Source organism: Ammodytes marinus (genome assembly GCF_949987685.1).
Source record: "Ammodytes marinus genome assembly, chromosome: 14".
Classification (NCBI taxonomy): Eukaryota; Metazoa; Chordata; class Actinopteri; order Uranoscopiformes; family Ammodytidae; genus Ammodytes; species Ammodytes marinus.
The window spans coordinates 6,629,685-6,648,931 of NC_137218.1; the positions used below are offsets into that span (position 1 = coordinate 6,629,685).

Consider the following 19,247-nt stretch of genomic DNA (forward strand, 5'->3'; position numbering starts at 1 on the left):
CAGATGGGTGGACTTTGACACATGGAACGACTGTTTTTCTGACACAAACCTTCATATATTCAAGCTAGCTTGGTGCTGAACCACCTTAAACACCAACCACCTAGTTGGAGGCCTACGTAGTAATTCTGAGACAGAGATACATTGTCTTTTCTGACAGCTACAGTAGGTTCTCCCTCTAAGTAAAATGAATTATAAAAGTATCAACATAACAGCGACAAACCGGCTTCAAAGGCACTTTTCCTGTCAGTTAAACCTTTATTAAAATGTAATATCAACATTACTATGCTACAGTTGGGTTAGCTTATAATAGGTTTCAGTGTCACACTGTTTTGTAAGTGTTTTCCCTTTTTAGCAAAACCCCTATCAGTAAGTTGTGCCTAAAGTAATGCTACCATGTATTAATAACTGGTGGTTTGCTGAGATGATAGAAAGAGCGAACTGTGTTAGCTTAGGCTACCACAAAATCTATGGAGACCACATAAGAATAGAGCCGTAAACTAAAATGGAATGAAGTCATGAAGAAAATCGTAAAAATAATTCACACCATGTGCGATGGATGGTAGAAATGAATGACCGACTTTGGTTGACGTTAAGCATCCATATTTGTTTGCCATCTCCCATTGAAAAGAACACTATTCACACCTCAAAAACTCCAATATGACTTAAAGGCTGTATAAAATGTACCATCTTATACAGACCAATAATTTCTTGTGTTTTTTTAGGAGCTTGGTCAGTTTGCTCATCACTTTTGCCTACTTGTCTCCATTCCATCTCAGTTGCTGTCATGGCGTCAGCAGCCTTGGAGCTTCTTGGCTTCTTCCTGGGCTTGATCGGAATGCTTGGCACCCTGGTTGCCACGGTGCTGCCCTACTGGCGCATATCCGCTCACATCGGCTCCAACATCGTGACGGCCGTGGCCAACATGAGGGGCCTTTGGATGGAGTGTGTCTACCAGAGCACGGGCGCCTTCCAGTGCGAAACCTACAACTCCATGCTGGCCTTACCCTCTGACTTACAGGCCTCTCGAGCCCTCATGGTCATCTCTGTTGTGCTGTCAATCCTCGCCGTTGCCATATCGGTCCTCGGTATGCAGTGTACCCTTTGCTTGGATGGCGCGGGTACGGTTAAGAGTCGCGTGGCAGGCGCTGGCGGGGGCTTATTCCTTGCCGCGGGCTTCATGGCGCTTATACCCGTATCGTGGACCACACACGAGGTGGTCCAGACTTTCTACCGACCGGACGTGCTCACCAGTATGAAGTTTGAGCTGGGGGAGTGTTTGTATGTCGGGTTAGCCTCGGCGCTAATCTCCATGCTAGGTGGAGGATTGCTGTGTGTGTCGTGTTGTGACGAGCAAGATGGCGGCCGCGGGAGAAGGCCAGGCGGAGGAGGGTATCCATACCCGGTAGTGGGAGGGGGTATGGCGGGCACAGGGGTACGGGCAACCTCACAGACCTATCGGAACCCCACAATGCAAATACCAGCCAGCAGGGGGCAGACGCTGGTACGTAGCGCCAGTGGGAGTCACCAGTCGAGTCCATACGCGGTCCAGGGAGCCAAGAAGCCCGCCGCGCCAGGATATGACATCACAGGATATGTATGAGGTCACCATCACTCCATCACCACCTTCGAATGTGGTGGTCTCCTGACAACTTCACGTTCAATTAAATGTTTTTATACAATGTATTTACTTGTCCACCGTATGAAAGTATACGGTGGACGGAGCAAGAAGACAAATGAAATACACAACGTACAAACTAGAGATGAGCCATCAAATTAACTTGTCATAAGTTATTATACGTGAACGAGAATGTATTAAGACTGTATATAGCTTTATCAGAATGTCAAGATAGTAACTCCTCTGGTATGCCTTTCTTATGTCCTTAATAAATCACCATTAAAAAATAACAGAGCAGTTCTCTCAGCCATCAGTCTGGACCAAATCAAGCTTTTGCTATGATCGATTTCCAAACTTTTGCCCGATATTGTACGTTGGCAACATTTGTGTAATTTGTGCATTCACTGCCTCACTGGTGCAACAGTAAACATGGTTGAGGAATCACCCTCTGATATTATTCCTGTTTTCGAATCTTATTAGGTTGTTTGTTGCCCATTGACAGACTTTGACAGGAGAAATATATTTCACAAATACATTTCCATGTTACATCCCATGTTACATTACAAATAAGTTGGTTCTATGCAAAAAGCAAATAGATGCAATTGGTTGTTCGGCAGTGTAGCTCAAAGCAGACATTGACTACTTTAATATAACAAAAACAAAACAGTTATATTCAGTGGTATGTAAAATAGAATGGGTCATGGAAATATGTCATGAACTGATTTAGTCTCTTGGATTCTTGGACTGTTTGAGTTTCAGCTGATGTGTGGTATCTCTTCGTTGTTTGAACAAACCTATGTTGACTATCTTCTTCATCTGTGAAAACTTGCCCTAGTTTTCAACCAAAATAACTGAACACTACATAATATCCACACTCTATTTTTAATAGTTAATTGAGCCACCACTGGACTGCCCACATGAAGTGTAGCCACATCATTATGTTATTGTCTTCCTTGCCTCATATTAATTCATATTGTGCCTTATTATCATTAGTTTGAAAATGTTACACTTTTTTCACTCAGCTCTTAGCATATCTTGGATGTATATTTATACATGTTGTCATCTGTATAAAGATCACTTGTTTCACTTCTTCTGGTGCAAAATGTTTTACTCTGATTGAATGCATCTTATTTCTTATTTTTAAATAAATACCAATTTTTCTTATTGTTACTTGTTGAATTGCTGCCCCCCACATATTTTTCTGCGTTCTATGAATGAATGGTTATTTAAACAAAAAAAGTTCTCCCATTTCTGCACACACACACACACGCACACACACACACACACACACACACACACACACACACACACACACACACACACACACACACACACACACACACACACACACACACACACACACACACACACACACACACACACACACACACACACACACACACTCTACACAGGTTGCATTCACACTGGAAAGGTGACAGCCTGCATACTCAAAAATGCACAATGTTTGAGTGTGCTATCAATGGCCACTATTTTCCCAGAGCAAACCTGCTCACAAAAAAAGGACAGAAAATGTTGTTGAGATAACTGTGGGAATGTCAAATTAAAAGTACAGTAATTGGCATGTGAAGGCCCTTTTACAGAGCGGTTGTTAATAGATAAAACCTATAGGTGAGTTTCTGTTGGTTGGTGTTTTTACAGTTTGGAATGGGAAAAAGATCACAGCCCTGAACTGAAGGCAAACAGAAGATCCACACAATCACAACAAAACAAATAAAGCCAAATTACTTTGGTCAGATCAATACGCTGTTTCAGTTTGACTTACAGGTGGGTTGTTCTTGCTTACTGGAACAGCTTACAGTTGCACAGTTGTCGTGAGAACACTTTTGAGATTTGTGGCTTAAAGGTTTATTTCTCAAAAACATTCAATTACATCAGATGATGATTGGATCTTGATCCTCTTTAAACTAGCAATCTGTGGTACGGGTTCCACTTGAATTAGCGCAGGTCTCTTGGGTCTCTGCAATTTTTTGGGGGGGAGAAGAGAACAGAGTTTAAGCGTAGAGTTCGGAGTTTGAACTTGTTATTTTACTAAGGTCATTAGCCTTGCTGGACACTATAGGTCTTCATTGCCACAGAGAAAATCAAGCCTGTCTTCAAAAGATAGGTATGCTATGTGTGCAGACCAGTTTATCAGACCAGTGAAAACCTCTAGTAACATTAAATAAACATTAAGAAAAACATCAAATACTGCAGACTGCATTCCCTGCACGATGTGCCCAGAGGGAAAGTGGAGCGTGGTCAGAAAACTAAACTGGTTCAACAGACACACATTTGAACAAGAGAACAAGAGATAAGTGGACCAGACACAGACACACACACACACACACACACACACACACACACACACACACACACACACACACACACACACACACACACACACACACACACACACACACACACACACACACACACACAATTTGAGAAAAAGAAACAATCTCAAAAAACATACAGTCCATGATCCTAGGCACTTTTTGTCTAAAGTCTATGGAAGCAGCAAAGCCAAGTGAATGCCTTGTCTCTCCTAGTGATTAGGTTAGACAAAATAACTTTGATTCACCAAAATGAATCAATATGGAAAGATATGAAATAGGAAGATGCATTATAGGGTGAATACATGCAACATTTCTGTAAAAAAAGAAGAAGTAAGTAACCCTTATGGCTCTATGGATGCTGTTTTTTTTTACAGGGTTACAGGTTTTGTAGTGATTGAATGGCTCCCTCTAGTGTCCAAAAAGGGTATAACATTGACCTTGATGTTAAACTGCAGTAGAATTGCTCAACATTTAGATTGATTTGAATTCATTGTAAGACCTTCATAACACTATAACTTGTGTCTCCTTTGTAGTATTTCTTATCCAAGGATACATTTGTTCTGTGCATCACACACTGTAGATCCCCCTGAAGTGATCTGACTGAAGATGCACATGCCTGGATGTATTGATCACAATGAGGTCAGAGGGTTCACTGTCTGTCTGGACTGTCTGTCTGGACATGTCCACATTGAAAAGCGTTGCTTGTGTTTTCAAAAGTGTTTCATTTTAGTCAGATTTTGTTAACGTTTTGCCTCATTATGAATATATTGAATGTTTGATGAACATCCCTACACAATCTGATTTGCTGAAGAAGTGAAGGACCTAAAGTTTGAAACTTTTGATCACAAAAATCTTGTCTTTCATTATAAAATGGTCTCATCATTGTGTATATCAAATGTAAACCTAAACTTCAATATGTTCAATAGGTGGTACTAGCATGTAGAAGTGCATTTTTATTATTGAGTTTTTTTCCCCCACATATGATTTTTAATCCAGCTTCCTTGCATTGTCCTAAATACTGTATGATCAACACGACAATAAACGGTTCATTAAAAAAATTGGATTTATTCATATGAATCCAGCACGATGATCACTTTTCATACATAAAAAATAAATAATATACAGTGGACCCATTCACAGCTCTGGCTGGATCCATGTTGTTGTCAAGAATAAACAATGTTTAGGTTTTTTATTTCTCCTCCTTCTCCTTCTGTTTCTCAGCATCCTGTCGCTCGCGGCCAAACTCCACCACCAAAGGTTTCCCTAGCAACCGGTATCCATTGACCAACTGCCAGGCTCTCTGGGCCGTTTCAGCATCTGCCAAAAGAAAAACAAATGCACCAAATCTTCTAACTCATATAGTGTGTAATGCATGAAGACAAGCACAAAGTTTCATTTATTTGTGCATGGACATATTAAAAGGTGGAGTCAGAGATTATTTTAGTCAAAATCAGTGAATATCTTCTCACAATCCGCTACCTGTGTACCCCTATGTAAACAAAGCGAGCCCAATGTAGCTACAACATACCCGTTTACAGAGCCTAGGCAGTGTATTAACAAAAACTTTTTCAGCGCACTCACAGTACAAAGCAGATTGTGAGGAGATATTCACTGATTTTGACAACAGTAATTCTCCAGAATCGCTGACTCCACCTTTAACTTATTGAGCAGAGCCAGCAGTGTGTCTCTCTCACCTGGCAGAGTGATGAAGGCCTGGCCCTTCATCCTTCCTGTCAGCAGACGGTAAAGCACCGGCGGCCCGTTCTCCTGCTCAAACCTAGAGAACAGCGCCACCAGCTGGGCCACGGACGCCTGGGCACTCAGGTTCTTTACACACAGCACCTACACAGAGACGCACAAAAATAAAACATCCCACATAAACCTCTGAAAGTGTTTGGTGGAGTTGGTCATGAACTTCTTACCATTTGGTACAATGGACATAAAATTGTATATCGATCTACTTCGATCCGCCATGTTTATACAGTAGCACACAACGGACAAACTTAACGGTCTAATGTGTTTTTATATGCAGTATAGTGGGTGTCCTGGGGAAATGCACCCGTTGGAAGACGAAGAAGAAGTACTATAGAATAAACACATCTTCACCTCATCACTTGATATTGGGTAAAGACTTGAGGCAGTGGTGGCGAGCAAGCGTTGCAATCTAGAACTTTCACCACCAGATTATCCCAAAACACACCGATAATACACTGCACATTTTAGGTTTAGAACTGCTGGTGTGGGTGAGTGCGTTCTGCAAACACACAGCTTCAAATCAGCGCTGAGTATCTACAATAAGGAGAAAGTCATGCCTTATAATTAATTAATGAGCAGTGCTAGTTTGATTAAATGTTTGATTTTGTAATTATATACTTTGTATGAACCACGCAAACAGTATATACTGTATACTGTTACCTGGTCTATATAGTAAACAAACATTGTAGCTAGTAGTAGACATAGCTGCTGGTACCTTAGAGGGTTTTCCTGGCTGGTAGTTCTTGAACCTAGGAATGCTCTGGATTCCTTCTACAGATTCACAGTTCTTCAGTATTTCTTCATCTGATATGCTCTGGATCTCTCCTCTGACGGTGAGCGGCCCCCCCGACCTGCCCGCTCCACACAGGCTGCCGATTGGCTGGCTGATGTTGATGCGTGTTGGAGCAGCTAGTCGCGGAGGCACCGGTACGTTCAGAGTGAGCTGTTCTGTACAATCTGAACTTGATTCAGGCAGTAAGGAAGGGCTACTTTTTTCCCAGTGCGGTTTTAATTGATGGTCATAAGTCTCTTGTGATTGGTTGTCTTTCTGTGAAGTCTCTAGTTGGTTGTTGTCTTCCTGTGAGTCCTGTAGTGAAGCTTGTTGTCTCTGTCTGCTGAGAACGTCTCTGTAGAGAGAATCTATTGGCTTAGAGGACGACTCCCCCTGCTGGGCCTCTTGGTTTTCTTCATCTGTGGACAAAAAAAACTAAACAGATGAGCGTTCTGACATGATAGTGAACGTTTCACTGGATTTTTCTCCTGTGTGCTGTTGTTTTGAACAGTTTTATTTAACTTATTTTCCTACAAACGTCAAAATAATTTATTTTTAAAAACTGTTCCTTGTTCTCGGACTTCTTTTTCTGTGATCATCCCAATGTCATAGTGCTTATTCCTCCTTTGATCAACTTAGATTTGATACAGTCTTCATCTGAATCTGTTGAGCAACTTAAATGTGTTGATGTGAATCTGTCTGTCAAACTTTTTTCAGACGCTTCGTTTTTGCTTAGAGGGTGAGATGTTTGTCTACAATTCTTGCAAAAGGTTCATCCGAAATTCATTTTTTTTTATCATTTCATCCCTGTTTTTCTATAAGTGGCATAAATACATAAGTTCAGAACATCACCCTAACATATAACACTGCCCCATTGACAGCCCTCTGGCCCTCCATACCTCTATGGTAAAGTGAGGTGAGGAAACCCAGTCGGTCAGTTCCCTGGAAAAGCGCTCGTTCGATCTCCATCTCTCGCCGTGACAGCGCCCGGCTGGCGGCGAAGCGTTGAGGGCGGGACATCAGCTGGTCCCGGGCTGAGATCTTATCTCTGATCACCTGCAGACGCTGCTGCATCGCCCCTGGAGCCGCACACACGCCATGGGACTGTGTGGGAGCAAAGCAGAGGGTCAGAGGGTCAGACAGCATGTTGATGGAGCAGGGATTATATATAGTATGGTATGGTTATCAGAGTTTGCTTGTATTGGAGGAAAATAAGCTATTGGCCATTATGTGTATAATTTAAAATCTATCAAATAAAAGTATACTTAATGCTTAATGTGACTTACTACATTTGGATGTTTTATTCCTTCTATTTTTTTTTCAATATTGAGCATACTATTGAGCTGTCACTTTTCCCCAAATGGAAGGCAACTTAGAATGATGATATTTGTAGGTATTTGGTTTACATTTTTCACCAGCTGAGAGTGGAATTAAGACTTTATATGAAGGTCATAAGGGTCTACATTTAGGAATTTCGATCTCCATTTCGAAGTGTTATGTTAGGCCTTACACTTCCAACAATAAAATGCAGTAGAATACTATTTGAAGTCATCATGTTCCCAATCCACTTGAATCTGTTTGTATTAAGAAAACCAGAGGAACCCCCACCCTCCTACAGTGTCCTGAGCCCCTTCTCTGTCCCCAGCAGGTCTCACCTTGTCTGCAGCCCCCGTAGTGTCCCTGCTCCTCCACAGCTGGATCTCTTTGTCAGTGAGACCCAGCTCCCTCAGACTGGCCAGCTCCTGTTCCCCGTCCTGCAGGGCCTGGAACTGGGACAGGCTCCGAACGCCGGCCGCCTGCTCCCCAAACGGACGGTACAGCGCCGCCGGGGCAAAGCACTGCTTCTTGGCTACACATCTGTGGGATGGAATATATTTGGAAATGAGATCAACGCTGAGATTTTTTAAAGGCCAAAATAAATTTTTGATCTGTTGCTACATTATGAAGCATTCAGACCTTTCAGGTTTTTAACAAATTGTCTTCTGTTTTTGCTCTTTTTTTTTACCATGAAGTGAAATGTCATCTTGTTAAAACGTTTTTCATACATTTGCTATCGAAGAAAGTATCCTTCAGGAACTGGTATCGAAGTCGACCATTTTTTTTTTTTAAAGATACCCAGCCAAATCTATAACACAGAGAGCTTTGGTGGGAATAAAGCTTTAGTATCACCAAAGAATGTCCATGGAGGATTTGGATGTAACTTTCTCCACATTACAATGTCAAATTTTAAAGTAAACCCATCTTCTTGAGATATATATAGACAGTTTCTGACCGGTCTATGTTCACATCAGTGTGAAGCTGTTGCAGTAGAAGGCTGTGTAGCTGTCGTTGGCCCTCTGTCTCCTGCTCCTCCAGCAGTGGGCCATCTTCACACGGTCGGCGACTCACTCTGAACAACACAACACAGACAACAGGTCAGACTATCAGTGGATGCTCATATAACAGTAAGAAGAGGACACACAAAGAACATATTACTTTCAGGTGACATTATAATGATCTAGTGTCATTTGGTGGTTAATCTTAAAAAGTAGTTTGGTTAAATATATTATTTTAACCAGGGCTGGAGTTATGATTTATCTAAAATAAATAAAATTGTTTTGTTTATCAAATGTTAGAACATTGTGACAAATGTACAACCCATAACGCCTTTTAATTATGCCTGTTTTGTCAGACCAATAGTCCAAAACCGAACAAATATTAAGTTTAAAATTACTGGTAGGACATGCAAATAAAAAGCTGGAACTGTTGCTGATTTTCTGTTCATTGAATGAATAGTCTACTTGATGAATTGTTTTTGGAAATGTACAAGAGGACAGTGTGAGAGGACTGATAGTGGCACTGTCAAATATTTGTATACACCGGCACCGTTTACATTATCAAAAATGTCTAAGCAATTGTAGCCTATGTAATGTGTTATATGATATCAATAAAGTAAAAGCTGGGCTGTGGAAATACAATTAGTTAAAACATGCGGTTTTTCCGCATATTGTAATGTACTGTCAGCCTCAGTGCAGGTTTACAAACCAACGTAACTGACGTAACTGGCCTTTAGGAGAGAGGAGCTGAAGCTAACGTTCTTATATTGTATCAGGCGTGCTTATTTCTCCACAATAACAGCAGGCCAGTACATTTGATACATTGAAACCCCAGGAGAGGAGCCATAGGTGAGACACGCAGTCAGTGCTAAGCTGAGTCTTCAGTATATCTTAACAAAAACACATATATTTCAAGTTCAACGTATTTAATAATTAAAAATAAGTGAGGAGCAACGTTAGCTTAGTTGGCCGTAGCTATCTCCATGACAACAACGGTGCCTGAAGTGGCTATAACGTTCGACGTAAAAGATGCGTAGCAACTTTTTAGTTTGTATTTCCTGGTAAAACAGCTCCCAACACATTTTAAGCTTAATTCGTTTGATTAAAATGCTACAATTATTATAAAATGACTGGTATGTGATGCTGATAGCTGAAACTTATGTTTACCTTTTCATGCTTCCTGCCTCGTGCGTCCTCTTCCGGCGAGTTGAATCATGGGAAATGTAGTAAAATCCTCCACATGAACATTAGAGGTTACACTAAATGCAGAACCACAGCTTAGATTTGATGCATTTATGGGTTCAGAATGAGCCACAATTATTTAATGTTTATATAATAGTCTCAAATTGACATCACTGAAGTCAAACAATAAACAAAAGCATGGAGACTTTTGATGCATTCTTACTTACTTACTTACTTTTTTTTTTTTTTTTTTTTTTTACCATAGGCTATTTTTACTGTTATTATCAACCTTATTTATCCTTTCTAGTGTCACCCTTAATCTGTTTTGATATTAATTTCACTTTTATAATGTCAGTTATGTCTAACATATTTTAATGGACTATATGCATACTTTATATAGGCCTATTGTAAAGGAAACTGGCTTGCATTTCTTGTATGAAATTTGCTTTATAATAGCTTATTATTTGTTACGTTCTGTAGGCTATATCATTATTATATTATTATTACTATTATTATACCGAAATCATTACCATTGAAATAAAATATCTGATAATAGTGTGCTTTCCCTGCTGCTTGGATGTAGCCTATGTTGTTCTCTGTATGGAAAGTCTAACCAGACCTAACATGCTGAATGCATATTTTTCTGTTATGAAATAACATTAAAAAAAGAGAAGAGAAGCCTTTCAAGAGAGCCTTTCCTGTGTCACACCCTGCTTTATAACCAAAGGTGTGGTTCTAACCCTGGGTCTAGTCTTTCGTCACAGTTGGCTGCCTTCCTTTCTTGTATCTGATCTGTTTTTATCATGCATCAATGCTGCAAAAAAAGCCTTGCTGAATATAAACTGTAAAACCCAACCGCTCCCCTCCCCACCCAGCTGAAGTGTCCTCAATTAGCCTGCTGCCGGCATGACGTCAGTAAGGTGACATGGGTGCTTCTCTCTCTTCGCCATCTCTTCTCTCGCAGAAACGAACGGATCTGCTGCAGCATTGCAATAATAGATAGGATTGTGTGGGGATAGTTTTATGGATGTGAGCATGCAAAATGTACCACCAGCACCACACCTACTCCTCGCCTTGCACTAGCCTATAGCCCGGTGTCGGTGATCGGGGCTCAGGCTTCCTCTGCAGGGCTGCGCAGCTCTCCCTGACTGACAGAGAGATGAGGGGTGGGGACGCAGGGTGGGGTCACAAGCAAGGGAGAGGCGGAGGAGGAAAAGGCAGTGAGAGAGAGCCCAGCCCTAGAATACACGGCAACAACACGCCGTCTCAGAGCTAGAAAGAGAGACAGAGAGAGGGAGATAGATACACACAGGAGGGACACTGGCTTATTTTTTGGGGGGTATTGCCAAAGAGAGAAATTGCCTTCGACGCTGCGGATATGAACTGAAAAAAAAAGGAATTGAAACACTGGAGATCGTATATCCCCCTCCACTGTAGCCTAAAGGTGGGAAAACTAGCACCCACCCAACCCACACCCCCTCAAAAAAGAAATAGCCCGTCTCTTCTCTCCTCTCCTCTCCTCTCTCTCCCTTGACAGTTTGTTATTCAGATAGAAGCTACACCCAACCCAAAGCCCCGGCCGACCCCCTCCTGCTCCCCGCTGCTCCACCCCTCTACGCCCGCACGCCGCCTCAGCACCGCTCCGGCAACCGAGATGCACACGGAGACCCGTAACAAGAAAGTAAGTGCACGTATTGCGTTATTGACTTTGCACTGGTCAATGAAAGAAAAACATTGGTGTGAATGATCTGCTGCCTGTAGCCTACACAAGCAGTGTTGACATTGTCATGTGCTATGTGAATGTCAGTGAGCATAACTGTGTCCATGGCAGCTAGTTCATTGCAAAGTGTAGGCTATATAGGCTTGTATCCTTGCAGGCAGGCAGTTTGATTGAGCAAATTAGTGGAAGAGTTTTGTAACAACGACCTCATTGCATCGCAGGAACATCACGCTGAAAGAGAGAGAGAGAGCGCTGTCATTTCCCACGGTTCACATGGAAACATCTCTCTCTCTCTCTCTCTCTCTCTCTCTCTCTCTCTCTCTCTCTCTCTCTCTCTCTCTCTCTCTCTCTCTGTCTGTCTGTCTGTCTGTCTGTCTGTGGCTTTCCCTCCCGCGCTGTGTGTGTGTGTGTGTGTGTGTGTGTGTGTGTGTGTGTGTTGAGAGAGAGAGGTTAGTTCAGGTTCAGTTTTAAATGCTCTGTGATCTAGGCAGGAAGGAAACGGAAGGCTCAAACTGCAGCTCATAGGTAGGACACCATCTTAGCTTTTTTAAAGGGCCAGCTGGCTCTTCTGTGAAAAACGCCAAACACACACACACACACACACACACACACACACACACACACACACACACACACACACACACACACACACACACACACACACACACACACCTGCTGTGAAGCAGCCAGGTGTAGCCCTGCCTCCAGCTATATGGGCACTGCTGCCAACGTGTGCCTTTAAATGAGTCCCAGCCTCAACACAGTGTAGTGTGTTTATATGTGTCAGACAGAGGGGCTGGCAGTGTGTTCAGAGGTAAATCAGATGTGGCTTGTGATCAGACTGGTGTGGTGGAACAAAGAGCAAACACACCATCACCAGTGGGTTTGATGGTTCACAGGGAAGATGATGGAGGCAATTTGCAAGAGGGTTTCACCTCCTACACATCCTTAAAAAAGTCTTAATAGACGTTTGATATCTTATTCTCAAAATAATGCTTAAATTGTGTTAAAATGTCATAAATCAATCTTGAACAATTCTTGAAAATGCTATTGCACAGGGATTGTTATCCATGGTATGGTTTTGATCGGATTGTTATTTTTTTTAAAGATTATTATTGGCTTGTTAGTTAGTTGTGTGTTTTGAATGACCTACTTCACCTCTTTTTCTTCATAGCCTACTTTTTCACTGGACCAAAGAATTCAAGTTTTGTGCAAAATGATCCCTTACCCAAAGTAGGCTAATACTTGACGTAGCCTTATTTCTATTTTTTTTTTTACAGTTTTGGATATTGTCAAATGTATCTTAAATCATTTCTAATCTTTTTGAGTGACATTAAATAAAGGCTTAACAGTCTTACATCTAACTTACTTTGAAACATTGTACACAACTAAAACGTTGCTCAATAAAGATGTGAACCCTGACTTGCAATTGACATTTTTTTTAAACATGGGCTCTGTTTAGTGCTACTCTACAGACCACCCACTGCAGTTGTTTTTTCTATTATATTTTTCTGTTCAATATTATTTTTTAATTACCAGCATGGAAGACATCCCACCCTGTTTCAGTATGGAGGGGGAGGCATTATTTTGTCTATTAGTCTGTCTATTATTTCTTCTTAATCAATTGATTGTTCACATAAAATATCGGATAACACCTTTCCCTATCCAATCTCTATCTTTAACAAAGTAGACTACCTCATATGACAGACGGGAAGTGCAGTTATTCAACATTTCTTAGTTATCTTTCTTTTTTCTTGAAAGCTACACCGCTACAGGCAAGTATTTCTGGTTTTGAACACGGATGTTTAGCCACTCTACTCTTACGCAGATATTTGCTAAGAAGTATTTCAGGTAATTACAAGATTATCAGCCCTTATGACATAATACTTGTGTCTCTTTTTAAATGTCCTCCCCCCCCACACACACACACAGATCCAATTTCAGGTAAAGGTGGATACGTTCAGCTAACGAGTTGGATGTTTGAGTGTGTCTTTTGTAAAAAAATGTGTGTGTGTGAATGTTCAAAGTATGTTGGTCTCAGAGGCAAACATGTGACTGCTTTGCTCAACAGAGGGCTTTTCACTCAAAGTGGGAAACCCTCTATATCCGTCTGTGGCCTTTTGACCGAGACAAAACACGTTTAACACTGCATCACATAAACATTAGTAGCTGCACTTTGTAGCTGTCAGCCTTTAGTCAGTTTAGTGAGGTGTTACCTTGTTCCCCCCCGCCCTGTAGAATCATCATTAACGGGCATTTTATGACTTTATGCCGCATGTCAATAAAACAGACAATGCACATGAACAAGAGCACCTGAGTCGCAAGCACTTAATATGTCAAATACAGTAACTCTGCAGGAATTTTGCAGCAAATGTTTTATTTCGGAACAGCAACCCTTAATCCTAAATACCCCTCCCCCTCCCCCCTACACACACACACACACGCACACACATGCGCGCACACACACACACACACACACACACACACACTTGCGCGCGTGCCAGAAACACAAAACGCATCACTTCCTGTGTGGTGGTGGGGTTTTGCTTTCATAACAGGAACTGTTTACATCAGTGATTCCAAATGCTTTCATGAACTTTTACGAGAACAGTTAAATACACTTTACTGCATCAGTGAGCCAGTCGACACCGGCAAACCAGACAGTTATTTATACACTCTAAATATTGTGGGTTATGAATTCAAATGTTGTGGTAACATCCCTCTACCAATAACAGCCGATAGGATTATTTTAATGGGCCACACATTAACATTACTGATGTGCTCACTCAGATGATGTTTTCTTATTCCATGTTCTAGCTGTACTTGGAGAAAGACTTAGAATTCATAAAGCTCTTTCATTCTTTTCTATTCAGTCTTACGTTCTGTCTTTGCTTTTAATTTTGACCCAGATAACTGATTTTAACCCATTGGTAGCAGAAATTAATTTCTCCCATCCTAGTTAAGGCCATCCTTTATTGGAAGTTTTCGTAACTGATCGCAGTGAACTGCTTCTGCATTACAAAAGGCGCACAACTGAGCATGCTCCATGTTGTGCGTCGGTGTGTGTGTGTGTGTGTGTGTGGAGGATCAGCTGGGCTGTAGAAGTGAGAACAGGGTCAGCTGTACATTCCTGGGCAGGGCCTCAGCAGCAAAGGGCCCAGCCTTGAATACAAAGTCTGCCTGTGTGTGCGAGAGATGGAGTGTGGGTGTGCATGTGTGTGTGTGTATGTGTGTGTGTGTGTATGCGAGAGAGAAGGAGAGAGCAAGAGAGTAAGATAGAGGGGGAAAGGCTGATGTCACACAATAGGCAATGATTAATATGCTGAAAAGTTTTATCCAACTCCTTACTGTAGACAGTATGTGTTATATATATCCCCATCTCCAACACACACGCACACACACACACACACACACACACACACACACACACACACACACACACACACACACACACACACACACACACACACACACACACACACACACACACACACACACACACACACACACACACACACACACACACATATGAACACATTCTTCCACATCTTAGTGAGTACTCAGCATGAAATGAAATTGGGAGACTTGCTCATTTTTGCCATCATATGGTACAATTTCAACATTTTTGTTTTTCTTATTTTTTTTTTAAAGATATTTTTTGGGCATTTTTATGCTTTATTGATAGTGTAGAGACAGAGTTGAAATGGGGCAGAGAGGGGAGTGACATGCAGAGAACGACCGCGGGCTGGAATCGAACCCGGGTCCGCTGCTGGCCGAGGCCCATGGGGGGGTACGCCCTACCAACTGAGCTAAGGGCGCCCCTTGTGGTGAACTTTCTAAATGTGTGTACTCTTAACCGCCCGCTACAGCATTCCTTTTACAACGTAAACTCTACACTCTATGTTTTCTGATTGATTTTGTGGCCATTGTGTTCATTGAATTTCACTTCGAAACCAACTTGAAGTGACTTGTAGAAATGGCTTCAGGCAATCTAGTGTAAAGAAACCATTACTCAACTTGATCCTTTCTCTAGTGTTGTTGTTGTTGTTGCATGGCAATGCAGTAAACAGCACAGACTTCAGATCCCCTGGTGTCAAAAGGTAATTCAGATTTGGGAACTGAACTGGAATCTGCCTTAGTTGGAGAAATGACTCAGTTTCAACTCAATTAGTTTTAATACAAAATCCATGTTTGCTTATTGGTCTCCTCCTCTCTGGGTTTGATATTTTGGAATGACGCCACTCATGGAATTGATGATGGATTTCACAGAACAACTTGGAGTGCTCAGAACAACTGTTATGTTTGTTAAAGCCGGTCGGCACAATGAAATAATAGCTTTAATAAATACAGCTGTGGAGACCACTCTAAATGATCAGTTTGTTGACTATTTATAGGCATATGTTTGAATAAAAACAGCATATTTGTTTTACAGACTACTGTTTGCTCATTCTAAGTCAATATCAAGTCATTTTAGGCAACATTTGGATCGGTCTTCTAATTTGAATTTTAGTGTTAACCATATCCAGGAACCAAACACATCCAGAAAGAAGACAAATGTTAATGAAACAATTTGTCCAACTGTGTCATTGTAATTCAGGTAAGACTTGATGTGCCAGAAATACTATAATTTACAATGTTGTTATCATTCCAGCCCAATTAATCACTCCCTTCCTTTAGACAGGTCGGTGGTTAGTAACGTCAATTGGCCTGAGTCATTAAACTGTGTTTTCAAAGGTTATGTCTTGGAGGAATTTCTGTCTGTGGTCCTACCCTTATCATTACACTTTGGTCTCCCACACATTAACTGAAACATGACAACACCTTTTTATTAATGGGATTCAGAATGATCAGCTGATCTATATGAAGCTGAAATATTTGAGTAGGAAGTCTTCTTAGGAATAATTTGAAATACTCCGCATTGCTGATTCATTTGACTAGTTATAACTTTAATACTATGTATATACCGTATACAAAAAAGTGAAAGTCACTCCAGAAAGTCACAGACTTAAATGTGGCCATAATTAGTAAAGAAATCCAGCTATATAGTGATATTTGTTTTTAGATACTGTATCATTGCTGAGTGTAACCACAGGGTTAACATAACATGGTCAAATATAGAGAAAAATACGATGCATGTGCAAAAAAAAAAAAAAAAAGTTTGTCTTTCCAGCATGCATTGTTTATACACTGGAAAAATTGATTGCACTATTGCTGTTGTCCAGTCCTCACATGTATGTTTTGTATTCCATGTCTTACTGAATTGACAGCAGCAGTTTGTTGTGAACATGTTTTGCACTGGTCTGCAATGTGTCTCTGGTTGTATTACATCATCTATCTTTAGGTGTGTCACCACCTGGGTGACTTTGCACAACTGTTGGTTGAAAAACAAAATGTCCCATCGCATCGTAGTTGGCATGAAACATTTTTCACCATTGTGCCATTTGAAAGGAAAACATTTTCTGGGTAGCACGGTGATAGTGACAGAGTTGCATTTTGGGAAATGTAGTAAAATCCTTATTTAGGAAGAATCAGGCATGGTAGTTTGAAAGGAAAAAAAACCTTCTGTGTTGGATGTCATAAATCTCTTCTTCTTGTAATGATATCTAAGTACCTAGCGGTGCATTTATAATTTAAAGTTCACCTGTGACTTGGAGATCAAGAGGCTGATGCTTCAGTGACTGAGCTAAGGGCCCTGTGTGCGCAGGCTAAGTGTTTTCCAGCTGGTGAGAGTAGGTGTCAGTGCTAACCGGCTCACTGCACTTTTCCATTTTCCATTTTATGTGACGCCCCTCATTCGGGGAGTCATTTACGACGTATGCAGCGGTACAATGATCTCCAGTTCCTTGATCACCGACATTAAGGGGCCGAGCAGCTGTGAGGAGTGCAAAAGGGCTGGGGTGGGTGTGTGTGTGTGTGTGTGTGTGTGTGTGTGTGTGTGTGTGTGTGTGTGTGTGTGTGTGTGTGTGTGTGTGTGTGTGTGTGTGTGTGTGTGTGTGTGTGTGTGTGTGTGTGTGTGTGTGTGTGTGTGTGTGTGTGTGTGTGTGTGTGTGTGTGTGTGTGACGGAAATGTATCCGCGGCGACCAGATGATGGGAAGGACTGGCTTCTAAGACTCTCCAGCACACTTTCTTCTTTTTTTCTCTTTCTACTATGAAACTTCACGCAGAGACTTTGGCACTGACATGGCTCCCTTCCAGAAGCTTTTATCATCAATGACTTGTGTGTGTGTGTGTGTGTGTGTATCAGGTGGTGATCCAACCCAACTGAGGCTGCCTGATCTGCTCTGTGTGTGTGTGTGTGTGTGTGTGTGTGTGTGTGTGTGTGTGTTTGCGTGTGTGACGTACGGGCATCTTTGTGAGGACCCGTTTTAGCTTTTAACAATCGGAGTGAGGACATTCTTGGAAAGTGAGGACATTTTGCCTGGTCCTCACTTCTTCAAAGGCCTTTTTGAGGGCTAAGAGATGGTTTTCTGGTTCAGGTTAGAATAAGGTTTAGGTGAGTGTTAGTGTGGGGATGGGGTTAGGCAATTTGTGTTGATGGTTAGGGTTACAGTAAGGTGCTAGGGAATGCATTATATAAACAATTGTCCTCACAAGTATAGCCTTATAAACGTGTGTGTGTGTGTGTGTGTGTGTGTGTGGGTTTGTCTTTGCCTCTGACTGAGTGTGCGTGCCACAGGAGAGATAAATGAGAGCGTGCTACGAGGACATGGTGTGAGGAATGGACGGGGTGCGTTAGAGGCCGTGACAGGGTCAGCGCTGGCGGGTGGCGCTTGGGACGGGTCATTCGGTCAGCTGAATCACTGGCAATTAATGAGAAGCAGGTAGTCTGCAGAGTAAATGTCAGATCTGTGCTTTTTCATTCGCTTGCCTTTCTGTATTAACAGAGAGACCATCATTCATGTCTTCTTATGGACTCCTTTTATTTCAAAGAGGATGTAAAAAAAAATGTCAAATTGTTAACTTCTGTGGTAAGTCGTTAAATAACTAGCAATACATGTACAAAATGTAAACATTCTTGTCCTTAAAATTGCATATTTGGTAATAATATCACATTTTGTATACTGGACGGTTTAAATATGAGCTTCAACCTTATTTAATTAAGGTTTGCAGCTAGTAACATGCCTGTTTACAGAGCCAAGGCTGTGATTATTTTTCAGTGCACAAACACAGTAGGTACAGGTAGCGAATTGTGAGGAGATATTCACTGATGTTGACAACAGAGTAAACTGACTCCACCTTTTAACTTTCGGTCTGATATTTCTAAAACATGTGGGGATGATACATGTTGATACTGATTGGTGCACACAGTGTCTGTGCAATTAAGACACCATGTTAATGAGTTCCTCATTAGCTGCTCTGTAGCTTCCCCAGTGTGTAGGAGGGCTAACAGGCTTTGTAAAGGGGGTTCGGCATGAGCACAGCTTGTTGGCGCTGTCACGGTATTTCTTCTTTTTCTTTTCTTTTTTTTTCTGTGTTTGCAGTGCGGCCTTGCACGGGCTGGCCTGCCCCGGGGCTCCAGGGCTATTTATAGAGACACAGCACCGTTTATAT

General features: G+C 41.6%; 3 protein-coding genes across 6 annotated transcripts in view; 2 read left to right on the forward strand and 1 right to left on the reverse strand.

The window, feature by feature from the left end:
- Window positions 1–784: 784 nt before the first annotated feature.
- cldn2 (claudin 2) lies at window positions 785–1,600 on the forward strand (the record flags this gene model as incomplete). Its single annotated transcript, XM_080040386.1, has 1 exon — window positions 785–1,600. One exon carries the CDS (start codon window positions 785–787, stop codon window positions 1,598–1,600), a length of 816 nt encoding a protein of 271 aa, XP_079896512.1.
- Window positions 1,601–5,053: 3,453 nt separating this feature from the next.
- rbm41 (RNA binding motif protein 41) lies at window positions 5,054–8,884 on the reverse strand (the record flags this gene model as incomplete). Its single annotated transcript, XM_080040888.1, has 6 exons — window positions 5,054–5,268; window positions 5,646–5,793; window positions 6,422–6,897; window positions 7,378–7,582; window positions 8,134–8,335; window positions 8,751–8,884. Coding segments are annotated over 6 exons (1,293 nt in total), but the record flags the coding sequence as incomplete, so codon positions are not given.
- A 2,370-nt stretch (window positions 8,885–11,254) lies between these two features.
- Window positions 11,255–19,247, forward strand: part of klf8 (Kruppel like factor 8) — a 66,610-nt gene continuing 58,617 nt past the window's right edge. For all 4 annotated transcript variants that reach the window (XM_080040800.1, XM_080040802.1, XM_080040801.1 and 1 more), the window contains exon 1: window positions 11,255–11,656. In XM_080040800.1, the coding sequence (XP_079896926.1) occupies window positions 11,630–11,656 (27 nt within the window). In that variant the 5' untranslated portion in view covers window positions 11,255–11,629. The remainder of the gene's footprint in view (window positions 11,657–19,247) is intronic.